General features: G+C 40.1%; 1 protein-coding gene and 1 long non-coding RNA gene across 11 annotated transcripts in view; one reads left to right on the forward strand and one right to left on the reverse strand.

Annotated features, from left to right (window-relative positions):
* The window catches only part of NEDD4L (NEDD4 like E3 ubiquitin protein ligase), a 139,809-nt gene that overhangs the window by 88,444 nt on the left and 35,317 nt on the right, over window positions 1-16,048 (forward strand). For all 10 annotated transcript variants that reach the window (XM_068665155.1, XM_068665156.1, XM_068665158.1 and 7 more), the window contains 3 exons: window positions 10,869-10,919; window positions 13,761-13,822; window positions 13,927-14,026. In XM_068665155.1, the coding sequence (XP_068521256.1) occupies window positions 10,869-10,919; window positions 13,761-13,822; window positions 13,927-14,026 (213 nt within the window). The remainder of the gene's footprint in view (window positions 1-10,868; window positions 10,920-13,760; window positions 13,823-13,926; window positions 14,027-16,048) is intronic.
* LOC137846988 (uncharacterized) overlaps window positions 7,142-16,048 on the reverse strand; it is a 29,951-nt gene continuing 21,044 nt past the window's right edge. Inside the window, exon 2 of the long non-coding RNA XR_011090701.1 lies at window positions 7,142-9,051. This is a non-coding gene — a long non-coding RNA (uncharacterized lncRNA). The remainder of the gene's footprint in view (window positions 9,052-16,048) is intronic.

The following is a 16,048-nucleotide window of genomic DNA, read 5'->3' on the forward strand; positions in this document are numbered from 1 at the left end:
CAGGAATGAGTCTGTCTGTAGAATGGAAAACTGGGGACTTTTCTATCTCCTTGAGTTCTATTGTTATATTTTACTGCTACTCTGACGTTGGTACACGGTGGCGCACGTATTCAGGAGAACAAGTTGAGGAATGGTACTCAGGGATAAAGGAATCCTACATCAGCACAACGAAAGGAGCTCTGTGTGTGACGGGTGACTGAAGGCATGCTTATTTGTGAAGGGCTGGTTTTTCACTACTGAAATGATTCTTTAGCCACAGATCCCTACTTGCACATTACTTTTTATTAACAAGTAGAAAGTCAGCAAGTGAAGGAGGAAGAGCTGCAGAGTGAAAAATCAGTGGTTAGAAAATGTACAAAGAATGCCATCTTGTTTGCTTGCGTGTATGCATGCAGAATATATATATATATATATATATATACACATTATGCCTTATGATAACGATGTCCAACTAATCCTTCTATTTTCTGAGCTCCTTATTAAAATAGCAGCTCTATTCTTGATAGATTTTTGAGCAAAATATTTCTAAAACAGAAGAGAAAATATTTGAAATAATTAATTATGACTTAAGGATTTTCTCAGGTTTGTCCACATTCAGTTCCCATAGAAGTAAAGTATTCTTGGTGTTTTTCAAAGGCAGCTGCATTCCAACATGCTCTAAACCTATCATCGACTTCCTCCAGTTAAATCTTAGCATACAGTCAAGACAACATAGGAAAAAAAGACTGCTGTCATATTTTTCAGCTGTTTTTTCCAAGAATAAGCAGAAAAAGCTAAAATTTTAGGAGGAGGCTGTATCAATTTTTAACTTTATTTGCTACCCTCTCGGTAATTTTTCAGCATGGTTGCAAGAGTTATACTTGCATGTTGCTTCCTGAGCTCTTGTATCTCAATTGCTGCAGTTGTCCAGGATGTTATAGGGTTATAAACAGTGGAGTTTGTTGCAGTGAGAACATGAATCCTTCCAGCACACTGGAGCATTTATACGCGTACAATGTTTGGCTTTTCTGTGGGTTATATTTCTTAAGTGCTTTCTGCCAAGAAAGAACATGCATGCCAAAAAAAAATTGGTCATGGAAGGACAGGTGTATACTGAAACCCAAAAGGCTGGATAGAAGGCAAGACTGCTATTGGTAAGGAAAAGAAACAGGAAGGGAAAAGTAGGACTTCTTAAGCAAAAGGTAGAATAAGGAGATTAGCGAAGAGGGGAAAAGGAGTGGTAATAGAGAAAGAAGGTAAAAGATCTGTGCCATTTGAACGGTTCGTATTGTCTGCAACACAAGGCAGTATTAATGAACAATTTGCCAGCTAATTATACTCTTTATAATCGGCTTAATCTGTGCACCACTGCAGAGTTCCCCAAGCCTGCCTCTCGTGATTACCATTATTAGCAGTTCCCAGCTACAGTTGTGCTTCATTTCAGAAATCCCCTCACCATGGCTCTGTGAATTACTGGTTTCTGAAGGGGAGTTATCTGAGCAGCAGTCCTGCACAGTGAATAATTTTGAAAGGAAAAAATACAAACGCTTGCTAGAACGCAAGGGCTGAGTTTAAATAAAATAGGCAGTTCTGTGGGGACCATCACAGAATTCTTGTCTTGAGAGTGCCAAGTCCTGCATTTATGCCAGCTAACTTTAGGCACCTAGCTGACAGAAACGCAGTCCTTGGAGGCTTTTGTTTGTCATCGTTAGAGGTCTGCCCAGATGAAAAAGTTCATTAATCCAACTGAGCTGCTTCTCCTTGCTGACAGAGGGAGCTGAAGGCAGCTGCCCTTCTGTGCTGGACATCCATCAGCTGGAATGAAACTTGACCTGGGTTCTCATTCTTCTAGATCTTTGGCAGTCTGCATATCTGAAAGAAAAAAAGCATTTCCCTGGCCCTTAATTGGAGCACATTGCAATCCCCAGTTGTGGAATCTGATACTTTGTATTTTATTTTATTTTACACATTTTTGTGAAATGTCATAACTGTTTAGTCTTTTTTCTTCACACAATCTCAGCAGAAGTTGTTGGTGTTTTCTCTGTCCTGTGCTGCATTTGTTCACCATCACTTTTCAGCAACATAGCTTGGAACATCAGAGTCCCGCTGCATGTACATTACTAGGTGTAAGGTGAGGAATACCTATTGGTCAGTCGTGTGTGGGGTCTGCTGCACGAGAGCTGTGTGCTTGAGGTATGCTTCCATGCATCCTCTCCCTGGCAAGAAACAATTAAAAAAAAAATATATATATATATGAGTCTGAGCAAATGAAGAATTTTGGAGCCTCTGAGAAAGCTCCAAGCAGTGAAGTCCAGTTGTTTGGGCTTTGGAGAGAGACCGGCATCTCTTCCTTGTAACAACCCTTCTGCTGTAAACCTGGCTGGATTTTGCTCTGACTTTACCAAAGTTAGCTTCCTATCTAAAACTTAACTGTTTTCTAAATTCAGTACTTTTTTTTTTTTTTTTTTTAATACCCAAGAATATAGAATTTGAATAATTTTTTCTCTGTTGGATATGAGGGATTGTGATTCCCTACTGAATCCTGTGCAGTCTCAAACATGCATAGTGTGAAAAATGTTTTGGTCCCTTTTTTGTACCAGTGGCAACACGTATTTAATTTCAAGAGCACAACAGACATTCAACTTTAGTGGCTCTAAAAAATTGTCCTGAGTGACCTAATCCTTTTTGGTCTTAGAGTACTAATGGATAGGATGGTGGTAAATTGCTGAGTTATAGTGAAGCTTCGTAGTAAGATGACTTCTTTTTTTTTTTTTTTTTTTTCATCTGTTCCTTCATTTTTTTATGGAACAAGGGACAGGGTCTGTCCTATTGCATTCAGTTTCTTTGAGACTTTCTGCCCATCCTTCCCCTTAAGCACAGCAACTCTGTTCCTCTTTCCCCAACCCTCACCTGGCTCAGGCCTGTGCTGAGCATCTCTCAGGCACGGGCTCTGCTCGCGCCAACCCACAGAGCTGCCTGTCCCCATGCAGAGCTGCCTCTTCCCAGAGGCTGCGAGCACCGGGTACCAGCAGGTTCCCCTCGGCTCGCGTGCCACAGGTAGAGAGAGCTCTGGGAGCCCTCGTAGAGGGAGGCAACAGGAGCCTGTTTTAGCACTCCTCTGTCATACGCTTAACTACAGGAGGGATCTAACAAGGAAGCTGTTTCAGTGTAATGTAGAATACATCTTCAACTTGCTGTCTTTTCTCTGGCATTGTCCAGAGTTCTGGGGTGGGTGTTACTCGTATTTCAGTAATGTATCAGATTTTGGTGTAAGTGCTTGATGGCTTTGAGTGGGTTTAAATAAGCAGTGGCAACAGAAGACAAATATTTTAAAATTTAAATATTTTATGCTTATGTACTGCAGCTTACTTAATCCATTTCATTAAGGATCTAGTTGTCAGGGTTGTCCGTGCTCACTAGGAAATAGACTTTTCTCGCTCAGCTGTGACTGTTAGGGAGCACTGCTGCCTCCTCTCTGAAACTGCGACTCTGTGTCTTTTATTTCTAGTTTAATCTGTGAAGGGCCTCTGTCTGGGTGTTACGCATTATCATCTTGCCAGAGATAAGACTTAGCCTTGAGCAGGCGTGCCCAAGTGTGTGTAATATCCTGGGAACCGATTGTGCGGTGTCTTCTCATTAACTATTCCTAATGGGTGGAAACGATACCAGAGGGGTTACAGTAATGAAGTCGTAATGTGATAGATCGGGCTGAATGAGAATAAATTCATTCTGATGTGCAGCAGTATTCCAGGGGGTATCGTTAGTGCATACAGAATAATACATAGAAACCTACTGGTTCGCCCTGTGTTTTTTAATTTACTGTTTCCCAGTAACTCCTTAAAAACCCAACCTGCAATTTAAAGGCATGATTCAGGTCAACGTGTCGCCACAACAGACAGGAGTTTGCAGTGAGAAAGAAAATATTCTGGAAACTAAAATATAACTAACCGAAATGGCTGTTCTAGTATTAAATTTGTGTGAGGGCTGTTAGAGGAACAGTGAATATTCTTTCATTACTGCACAAATGAGTGTCAAGATAATTGTTTAGGAAATGCATGAAGTTCTGGTCTTTCTGTAGGACCTTCCCTTTAAGACAGGTTTGGAATAGGAAAAAGCATAGCCACTAGAATGCCTTCTGTTTTTTTCTGTGGTTCATTTTATGCATTGCAGTATTGTATGCCTTGAACACAAACACTGAACTAACTTTATATTATTGTTAGGTAGTAAATTCTGATTCCAAATCAAAATTTCATGTAGACCCTTCTTCAACAGAGCTATTTAAAAATAAATAAACAGTGCATTCCCGTTTAACAACAAAACTTAAGTCTGCGATGTAAAATATTGTTTCCTGAGCCACTTTGCTATGTACAAAGCACTACTGAAATGTCTTCAAATTTTTAAAAACGCTGAATGATTTATGCTACAAAAGATATAGTGCAAAAAAGAGCTAGATTAAAAACAAAAAATGCACCTTTCAGATGTTAGGTGAAAAATAGGATAGTATTGCATATTTAAAGAACCTAACAGATGCAACTAAATGCCTTTCCACGTGTGAAAGCAGTTCATTAGAAGTGATGTGCCTACTGCTCTGTGGTGCTTGTGCTTTTAGGAACACTAAGTTCAGATTTCCGAATGCCTATTTTGTCAGCATTTGAATACAATTGAAAATGACACCTTCTAAATCAGAAGTTCTAATAATTTCAGTAATAGATTATAATTCTAATCTAATTATTTCAGCATTAAATATCCCATCTTTTAATTTTAGTTCTTCCTTTGTCGTGTTTTAAACTCTAGAAATAAAGCATGAGCTGCATCTGTATGTAAAAAGTGTGGACTTAGTTTTGTAATGTATTTTTAATAAATGCTTGGTACAGGAACAATTTTTACAAGTAAAGTCTTCCATTTCCTACAAAATGTAGAGTCAGTGACTGGTTTTCTTTTAGGCTTTTTTTTTTTAATCATTATTGTGGTAGCAAGGAGAGATTGAAAATAGTTAGACAAATCATCTCATTTGACTGGTACATGAGTTTTCCTCCTTAATCGAAACCACAGTTTACAATTCTGCACTGCACGTGCATACTGTGCTTACAGCCGAGCTGAGGCTCTGCCAGCAGGACTGCTCCTGCTCCCCAGCCCTCTCCAAAGGCAACAACCCTGAGCCTTGCCACCTCAAGTGTGTCTATGCCAGCCCACATCATCTGGGGGAGGAAAAGGGAGCTGCGTGCCCAGGCACAGGTATGATGTTGTGGGAGTCACAGTGGTGCGGTGGGAAAACAGTGGATGGCTACAGACTCTCTCCGAAAAATGGAAGGGAAGAAGAGGAGCTGGAGTCGCACTTCATGTATGAGAGATGTTTGAGCATGTGAAGGTCAGCGATGGAGACCACAAGTTCCATCAAATGGATAGAAACAGGACCTGGAAACTACAGGGCCTCAGTCCTGGGAAAGCACAGGAGTGAGTCTGCCTGGAAAGTGTTCCAAGCCAAATGAAGCTGGAAACTGGGAAAAGCCAGGAGAAGTTACCAAAGGCAAGTCAAGCCTGACTGACCTGTGTCTCCTGCAAAAATGTAACACTTTTCTACAAAAAATTAGAAAACCAGTACTGTTTTTGTTCATGAAGTGACAAAAGCAGGATTTCACTCCATTGTTACAACACTGTGTAATATATTTAGTTTGTTAATTGAGGTGAAAAGAGCTCTCTGTCCAGGTAAAATATCTGATCTTGTGTAGTTTTATCTAAAGCTACTAGGTATTTTCTTCTCTTGAGTTGTTTTTTCACTTTTTGTATGTGCAACTCTATTGTATTTATGCTGTGAAGATGTAGTGCTGTAGAGGTGCAAGTCTTTAAAACTCTGGGAAGGGCTTCAGTGACACTTGGCAGTGATATATCATTTCTCAAGTGCAGGGCCCAAGTAATGCATAAGCAAAATTTGCTTAATTTTATACCATTTTATAATAATACAGCAGCTGAGTTTGCTCAATTGTGATAATCACCTCTTCACGACCTCCCTTTTTTTGTCATTGGTTTAGTTTATTTTGCCAGTTTCTCCAGGCTTATACCACCTCATTAGCTGCTGACTTGTAGAAAACATCAGCTTAAAGCTTGACTGTATCTCCCCAAAGCCTCGTGTACTCCTGCACAGTGAGGGGATGATGGATGCTGACATACTGATCGTTCTTCGTGACTAAGGCTGCCAGTGTTAAAATTGTCCCCTAATGATTATAGCCCCTCAGCCCTCTTTGGTTACACACCAGGGCATGTCACAGCAGTGCACTGCATTTCCCAGTCCCCCAACAGGAGCTCCTGTTCTTAGGCATGAAAGAAAGATGGGAAAATAACAACAGAAGATAAAGATCTGACCCCTTGTTTCACCAAACACGTGAGAACTGATTGAACAATGCAACTCCTCTCTTAGCTTTTCACGTAGCCCTCTGTTTGCAGCTGGCAGGTCTCTGCCACCCTGTTAAGGTGGATGAGTACTGTGCAGAAGTGCAAATACACCATTCTGCCTTCTTGTCCCTGCACGCACTGGTCCAGCCTGTGCACTTCTAAGGGAGAGTTTGGTCTCAGAACATCAGTGCCACTCAGCCTTTCTCATGGCCTGGCCCTGGAAGCGTGTCCATCACATCAGTGCCTGCACAGGTGTCCCATTCCTGCCCATGTTGTGGTCCCTCATCACTGAATTATGTTCATGTGAGCATCCTTCACACGGCTGTTCTTGTCATGTGAGGTGTCACCCTGCTAGTCTGTCAGGGATTTGAAAAGACTGGAAATAACATACCTTTCATCTATTTAGAATAGAATTCAAAGATAACATGGGCTCTGCACATCCTCACTCTGTTTGTGCCATCAAAGTTACTACAGGGGTTGTGTCACCCGGCTCTGAAATCAAGCAATACCAGGACTGGAATGCAGCATCTGCTGAAACAGCGCACAGAAATAGTACACAACAATTTTTAAGGGGGGGAAGCTGGGAGCACCATGATTAACTGAAAATGCCAAGGGAATTGTAGGTGGGTGGAGTGCTTCTATCCAGTGTGGGCTTTGGCTAGGGAACCAGAACATCTCTGAACTTCTGAGGGACTGGTGATAACCACAGCTGATCAGGACTCACCTCCACATCACGGATGAGCATCAACATGAAGCAACATGAATTCTGCTGTATCTTTCAATTTTATTTTTTATTCATCTTTTCCCCATTTCTGTCCATTATTGAAATTTCTCGTACAGATGATGAGATCTCTGTAGTGGTGTGCAGGTGTTGCTAGTTCCCAGGCAGAGGCAATGAACGGCACAGTTTCACAAGAGCATTCAGTGGGAACCTCTTGGTGAGCTTTCCCAACACACGCCTGTCCTGGCCCTCTCGCTCGAGTTCCTACCTCCTTGCTGTGCCATCCATTCTCCTCAGTCATTCCAGTTAAATTATTTATAGAGTCACATAGCGAACTAGATCAGGCAATTAATGTTCTGCCCTGCCCTCCCTGATGAGATCATCTGTGTTAGTGAGCAGCAGGTCCTGTAGAGAGCCTCCTCTGGTTGGAGCGTCTGTCACCTGGCTGAAGAAATTGTCCTCAAGGCCAGGCATCTTCCACTTGATGCATTCTCTGACCCGGTGATAAAAGCATCTTTATGGTAGCTCAGGTGGTGTTTCAAAGAGAATTTCCATGCAGTTATCTTTTTACTAGCGTTAAATACTTACCTGCTTCGTATTTGGACTGTGAAGAGCGTTTTCCATGTGCACGAGCTGCATTTTTCTTGAATGAAAAGCTGCATAAATAGATCTAGGAATAGGTATGCGTAGTTTTTTTCTGATTAGTTGATATTGGGGTAATTGTATTGAAGTGGGATGTTGAACGTACTTGCTATTTGGCAGTAGTAAGGGAGAAACATGTTAATTCCCGAAGAGCAATACCCGTTACCAGTTATTTCTGGTAGCTGATAAGAAGGGTAATAATCAAAACTCCATAATTAAAAATACGTTAGCTGTTTTGACTTAAATTGGGAAAAGACAGGCTCCTTGGTGCAGGCACTCTTTTTGCATTGCTACGTGAGCTTATAGCACAGCAGCGTGTGTCCGTGCTTTGGGGACAGTAGCACTTGATGCTCATGGTGGCAGAAACAGCATTTTTGTTATGCTATCATATAAAATATGAATTTTAATACTAAATGTAATGCTTTGCTATGAGAAATATGTAAACTTGGCTTCAAAGGAGCAGCATGCACTTCCTGGAATTCTGTGCATAGCGTGGTTATAAATAAGCAGCAGGTTATTTGGGATTCACTAGGGCTGATATCTGGTATCGTTAACAGTATCTGGCAGAAATTGTTTTCCCTGACAGACAGTTGATTTTTGATTAATGCAATATGCTTTGTTATGAAAACCAGTATCTTAGAAGATTAATGAATACCAAGCATAAATCCAGCATGGTGACTGGCTCATAAAGCAAATACGTATATGCTATTTAATTACTTTCTATCTTATCTCTTGCCAAAATTTTATTCCTTTGGAAGCATCATAGAAGCATCACAGTCAAATTTAAATCATTTTAAAATAGGACAAAAAAATGGTGCTAGGCATGGGTTGCAAATACAGGGTTTAATTCTGGCTTTAAAATTAATTAATTTGAAAGGGAATTATTTTTCATTTGTGCATGAGTGCATAGCACTGGAAACATTACGTATTTGTATTAAGTACACTTTTTCAGTCTATAAGAAAGTATTCTCTTCGTTGTCCAAGTTGTTAATAAGCTGCAAGAATTGATGTTTTCTGCTTCATTGCTACTGTTTTACGAACTTATTGTTACCTTACATGCAGTGTCCTTGTTGTAGGGCTCGGCCTCCCCATGGCGGGGACCTTGCCCCCGGTTCTCCCGTCTCATCACCTGTCTGCTCGGAGCGTGTGCTTCGTTCAGCGCCATGTGGGACAGCGCTCCAGCACGTTCCGGGGACTTGGCGCTGCCAGCGAGCTCCTGGGACACGTGGCTCTTTGAGGAGGTGCAGCACCAAGGGGCAGGAGGGAATCTCTCCGTGCGGTGCCGAACTGTGCCGCCTGTGTTCTCCTTGGTTTTATTCCTGTGTTGCCCTCTGTTACTTACCAGCAGGGAAGATCATCAGATCCACCTGTATGTGATTCAAGCAGGGAGGTGCTCTGCATTTCTGCTTTGCGTATGGGATGTGTTAAATCGGATGGAACTTACCCGACAGTTTTTAAAGAAAAATGGCCCTTGAGGTTTAGTTGAATTTGCAGCTTTGTCTGCTCTTTCGGTGAAACTGTTAATTGTAAAAACTAGTGATTTGTGAAAAAATGCTGAATTAGCTTTGAGGTGTCTCTAAACGATAAAGACAATGCCTGAGCAGTGCTTTAAGGATACAAAGTTTTTAAAGAAATCCCAGTCCAGTCAGCATGCAAATATTTTCTACTGAAAATATATCTACTGCTCTTGAATGTATTGATTGGACAGACATCTCAAGAACAGACGTTACTGTTTTGTGAGAAAATCATTGAGAGCTATTTCTTTCTAGGTTTTACTGAAGCGTGAAGTGAATGATAACGGAGCATGTTCTCCCTCTCAAAGTTTATCCTTAGTTTGTGCATCTCTGCTGCTCTGTCACGTTCCTTTCCCTCTGTCAGCCCTTGTGTAAGGGTGTTGCCGGAAGGGCGCTGAGAAACCTTGTGGGAATTTCTGCGCCGTCTGAAGCGGTGGGTGTGAATGGGTGACTTGGCCACTGCATATGGTCCAGTCTGAGCACCTTAAGCACCGCTGAGCATTGAAAGATGAGATAGCTAACATGAACCTTGAGACCTGGAAGTTTTCAGGTGGTTGCTGGCGGTGCTTGCTCCAAAGCCAACCTGTGCCGTGGCGGGCCGGGAGGCAGCCGGGAGGCAGCCGGGAGGCCTTCCTTGCCTTCCCTGGAGGCCGGCTCCCACCGCTGCCTCCCAGCAGCGCCTTTGGGCTGCTCGCTCCGAGACACGGCACCGGTCGAGCTTGCAGCAAAGAACATTGTCACGTTTTGGGCGGTTTTTGACTTCTATTTAAGTAAATATGGAAAAGTAGCAGTCATGGTCTGCATACATGTGCATGAGTATCTTGTGGTGGCACGGTGTGGCCTGAACGCTGGCGTAGCCACATCCACGAGCCAAGCCTGAAGTGCTGCACGAGTGGTCAGCTCGGCGAGTGGGAGCGGTGGGAGTTCCCTAAGGGCTGCCTCTAGGAGATGTTCCTAACTGTTCCTTGCAAAGTCAGCGTGCTTAGTCACTGGAACAGCAGTTTCTACTTTTTTTTTTTTTTTTTTTTTTTTAATACGTTCTAATACTTTGTTTTCTCTTTGATAAAATGATAATTTTTTATTTGGGGAAAAATGTTTACAATTCATGCAGTTCTCTCTTCACCGATTGGATGTCAGGCTCCCCCTCCCGTACCCGTTACATGTGCATATAACGTTTTCCTTACCGTACAAGTCAAAAAGTCACCAAGCTTTGACATGAACGTTTCAACTACGTGGTGAACTGTAATTTCACTCTGCTTTTTCAAATGTGGATGGAGACTATAATTCATGCAAAGAGTGGATTATTATTATTTTGTGCTTTGAATTATACATGAGTTGGCACAGGAAACATTTGAATTTCATCAGTGCTTAACATAGATGCTGTGGACTAAGAAGGCATTTTGGAGTGTCACATAAATGCTCTGCTGAAATAGCTTAATTGTAACCACTGATAATGCGCAACAATAAAGGGGTAGAAACCAGTAATTGCAAAAATAATGGTACCAAACCATCTTTATTCTTGCTTCCTTGTCCTTGGATTACTGTTTATAAATTTTTGCTTTACTGATGTAAAAATTTTAGGAGTAAAAAGACTTCTCTCTTTTTTTTTTTCTATTTGACAGACTAGAGACGACTTCCTGGGTCAGGTGGATGTGCCACTTAGTCACCTCCCGGTAAGCAGTGCTTTTGTCTCTGTGTGCTCTCTTTGTCATCACCAGATATGTGAACTTGAATTTGTTTTTATTTTTATAGTTGAATGGGTTAACACAGGAATGTTGGAAGTTATTGAAAAACATTTACATCAAATGAAAGTGTCATGAGCATTGAGTACTCATGGAGCATGAGCATTGTTATTTTTGCCTGAATTTGACCCCTTGCTATTGATGGATGTTATTACGTGAGGAAAATGGCTTTGCAGTGACTTTCACAGTGATGCTTATTTGGATATGTCTGTTATGGTTGATCTTGAGTCATAACACTGTTGTTGTTGGCTTATAAACTGCAATAGTTGAAGAATACGATGGAAGGATCAAAAATGTATTCTGATGAAAAAAGCATTATTCCATTCCCTAGCATAATAGCAACATTTTTTAGTATTATTGTGTCCGTATTTGTGTGTATACTTCCATTTACACACATGCATGTGTGCAGACATTCTCTCTCTCAAAGCAGCAGATACACAACTGTAGAGAGATTCCCCAGTGTGAAGCTGCACGTGTACTGCAGACACGGTGCTCCAAAGGAGAAAATGATGAGGGACGTATTAGTGCATGTCTGTTTTGCAGTCAGGTAGCATTTTACAGTTCCTTTTTAGTAAACGTTATTTTAATAATTAAAAATCATCAGCAAGAGTTGAGGTAGAGCTAGAGGCATGTCACAGGCTGTGAGCTCTTTGGAGGAATTGGCAGCTTTCTGCTTTCCGTCAGCATTCTGTAGGCAGATGACAGCCCTACTGTCCTCTCCCCAGGGACTTGCCTCACACTTCAGCGTGCATCTCACATTCTAGCTCTTGTTTAAACAGTGGAACGCTAAACTGACTCTTTCAAATTATTTTTAAGTCTTCTGCTGTCTTTAAATAGAAAATGCAAATTGTCTGGTTGAGCTCCTTTGCTGCCATTGAAGAATAAATTCCATTATCTAAAATGAGAAAATGTAGTCCAGAACTCCCCGCTTCCTTCCATTGAGGCTCACTACAAAGTAAATGTGAGTCCTGTACAAAATCCTTCCTCACTCTCCATATTTGCAGATAATTTGTTTAGCTCCAGAAGCAACTTTTTTTTTTTTCTCCAAAATTTCTCCTGGAAAACTTGCAATACACATCTCAGAGCTGTCATTCGTTCTGTTTCTGGCTCTAACATAGCAGTGTCTCCCATGGGCTGTTCTCACGCTCTGCGTCAGTTCCTTACATCATGCTCATCGAGGTGTGTGTACTCATTTGGTGTTCAGGGAAACATGCTATAATTCTTTACGTTCTAATCAATGTTATCCTCATTCATCCTTCCAGTATGCTCCATGAGAGATCATGGAGCAATTATTTAAAATATTTTCTTTCTCATTCTAACTGTGTTGCTGATTTGTTTGGCAAAATCCTGGCTTTCTCTGGCACTATCTAATTGCTATCTGCAATATTTGGTTAAAATAAACAACTTCTTTTTTAATGCACGTTGCATACAGATGAGAGTACTAAAAAGCAATACTTCTCAATCGTGCGTTTTTTAAAGTCCTTGATTTGATTATAATCTACTATCTCACCGAGAAAATGGGAAGTCTGTCTTGCACAGATTGAGTGGAAACCTAATGCAGGAAATGCCTTGCAGGATAAGAGTTCATTCCGTGAAAGACTGTATGTTATTTGATATAAAATCTGAGATCAGGAGTTAGGCTTCATTTTGAAGTTATTACTTACTGACTTTGAAATACCACAGACAATAAAGCTTTTACTGATTAGTAATCCGGGAGGCAGGTTATTCTGTGTTTATAAAGGCTTAGTAGAGGAATGGGGCACAAAAAGTATTGTTGTTTTTAAGGATGGGGCTGGAAAGGGATTTCTAGATGTACCACCATTTCTTTTTAGTAGGTGGCAGAAAGGAGCAACATTCCTGCTACCTTGGTGCTCATTTTGAGAAAGTTTCATGGTAATCCAAGGTACTAGATCTCAGGTCTCTATTGGAGCATGTGTGGTAACGTGCTTACTTTTTCAGTGTAACACAGCTCATGCTTCCAATCTGTCAGCCCCAATGGTACAACAGGTTAATGTGCCCCAAGCAGTCCAAAGATTAGACTTGTATATGGGCCTCTGGTTCTTTTATTTACCTTCTCATTTTTAAATCTCTAGTTTTGTACCTATAAAGTGCCTGATCTCACAGACTTGATGGATGTAACTTACCTTGATAAAGAAGCTGAAATTCTTATGCAATAGAAAGTTTTTAAGATTTAAGGCTTTGTGAAACATAATTAAGTGGAAATCAGAAAATGTGATCTGTCGGCCTGATAGTATTACAAATCTGCTTCATACAGAATTTCATAATTCATATAGTCTTAACTGAAGGTTTTGAAAGTTTCAACAGTTTTGAAATAAAAAAAAATGAGAAGAATATTTTATTTAACAGCTTTCTAAAGTGCAGTCAAAATACTGCTTCAAGTGGATGCAGCCTTCTCTGACGATGCTGTTGGGTGACTGCATCAAGTTGGAGAGGGGTTGTTTACTGGGTCTTTCCCAGCTTTCACTGAGTTACGAACGTTTCTGTGCATTTACAAACGTTTCTGTGCACTTACAAACAAGGCTTGGTTCAGCCCGTTACTGGTATTTGCAGTGACATCTAGTGGACCTCTTCTGCAGCTATATATTAAACATCCACCCACTGTAATTATACTGTAGCAGGTCTGCCTGCTCTAACTTTGTCACTGGAACAAATCCTCCCTAGCAGTTTTAGTTGGTCTGTGATGTGAATGTTCTTTATAGATCTCTGTACTTGGAAAGCCCTGTAATGTGCTATTTTCTTAAATACTTGTAGACTGAAGACCCAACCATGGAAAGGCCATACACGTTTAAGGATTTTCTTCTCAGACCAAGAAGGTGAGGGGGAAGACCTTTGTGTTTTAAAACATTTCTTACCTCGAGATTTATTATTTGCAACTATTTAAGGGCTATTGAATGAAATGCTTTTCTTTGTTTTGTAGCCACAAATCTCGTGTAAAGGGTTTCTTGAGACTGAAGATGGCTTATATGCCTAAAAATGGTGGTCAAGATGAAGAAAATGATCAAAGGGATGAATCTGAGGTAAGACACTTAATCAAGAGTTCACTAGTTGATAACCTCTTTTTGTCATTTTTATACATGTTGAGGTATTCAAATTATTAGAGATCTAAAAATATAATTATAGAAAAAGTTACATTTTTGAAATATAAAATGCTGATAACAATGTTGGTAGCAACTTACTCCCAAACACATGCACACAGGTGTGGTTTTTTTTTTTTTTTTAGCTGTAGGGTGATGTTTTCTCTACTATCTCAAGTACATCAAAGTATTTCAAGTGGCACAATGAATTCTAAAGTTTGTCTTACTCAGTTATGGTGGTATTTTTTTCATTTTTATGAACATTCTCAAGACCTTATAAGTCATGCAAAGAGGGCAGAAGAATTCAGAAGTCTATCCAGGTAATTTATATGTGACATAAACATGATGGTCTGTATTAAATATATAAGTACCTCTTCCTGAGAAGCCATTTCAAGGTAGCCGTCAAAACGCTTTTCTTCATTTCTTGGCAGCACTGGCTTTACAGAGAATAGAGCTCATGGAGGCACAGCAGGTTTAAAGATTTCTCAGCACTCTTATCAGCCATCATGCATCTTAAGAATTACTGCGTTTAGAGTTGACCAAGTGGATGTTAGCCCAAGTTTGCTTTACTAATAATGCACAACAGTTGCCTGTAACTTGAGAATAAGGGCTCTCATCCCAAGCTATATTTTTCTTCTCTGGAGGTTGCTTTTCAGAGGGTCTGCCTTGGTCATGGTACAGAGGCAGCAGAGCTGTTTCTTAGCAGTCATTGATCTGCACATGTTAAAGCAGCCTATCAGGCTATCCAGCCTATCAGCATATCCAGCCAAAACCATGCTTTGTCTGGACCTTATGGCAGGGTGTTGAGTCTCTTATTACTATGAAGGCAGTTTACAGGTTCAAAACCATTTTTTTTCTCTCTCTCATATGAAAAAGTGAGTGTGTTCATGTATAAGTACTTTTGTATTTTGTCTATACTTTGTACGTATTGTATTTTAATTTCGTATATGAATTCATATATGAATCCAAAAAGTTTTATGTGTCACATAAATATATAGTATTTATATAAAATAATCAATAATCCGTATAACTGAATTATATTCCGTATATAATCTGTATATCCTAGAAATTGCCAAATTCTAAATGTAATCTGAATTTTCATTGATACTTCAAATAAAAAGAATCTTAAGTCAAGATCCTCCTGACTTATATACATAAGGTAACGCCACAAGGCTCTAGTAGTGTCCTGTGAAAACAGCATTTCAAATAAGTCAATAGTAAAGAAATTCTTTTAGGCTTTGTTTTATCAACACACTTACAACTATTCCTTAATTTTATACTTCAGTTTTTGAGGACTAATGGGGAAGGAATATTTTTTAACTATAATTGAATTACAGTAAGGTAGCATTTTATGCCTGTTGAATCTTACATAAGTGAGGATATTTTACCTAGAAAGAATCCACAAAGGCAATTAGATTTCAGTTTGAATTCAAGTAGATTTACATATTAAAGTCTTTTGGGATATGCTTATGAAACAGGAGTAAAATATAGGGTGGTGGTGGTGGTGTAAGTGAAGTTATTGAATATGTTTAGAAATAATATTGATTTTAGGTTTGTTTATTTTCCCAAAAGAGGTATGGTTGAATGATCTGCACATCTGTATGGTGTCCTGCTTTTGCATAGCTTTTTTGCTGCTGTCAATAACTTTTAGACCATTTGGCAAGCTGCAGCTGAATTTGACAAAAGGATAGAATAGATGTGGTGAATAGAAGTTCCCATATGCTTTAAGAAAATAGCAGCTGGGAAAGAGAAAGGAAAAATGAAGGATTATGCTTCATGAAGAAAAGGTCACAGCTTGAGTTCAAAAGTTAGCAGTTGGTTCCGTTTGGCTTCATGACTGAAAATCTGCACCTGGCCACCACCAGGCAGAGTGCCTGCCCAAATAAGTTTAGGAATCCCTGTTTTAATAAACTGGTAGAATTTTAGTGGTTGTTGTTGTTGTTTTTTTAATCATAGAAATGTAGT

This window comes from Anas acuta, chromosome W, assembly GCF_963932015.1.
Source record: "Anas acuta chromosome W, bAnaAcu1.1, whole genome shotgun sequence".
In the NCBI taxonomy this organism is placed as follows: Eukaryota; Metazoa; Chordata; class Aves; order Anseriformes; family Anatidae; genus Anas; species Anas acuta.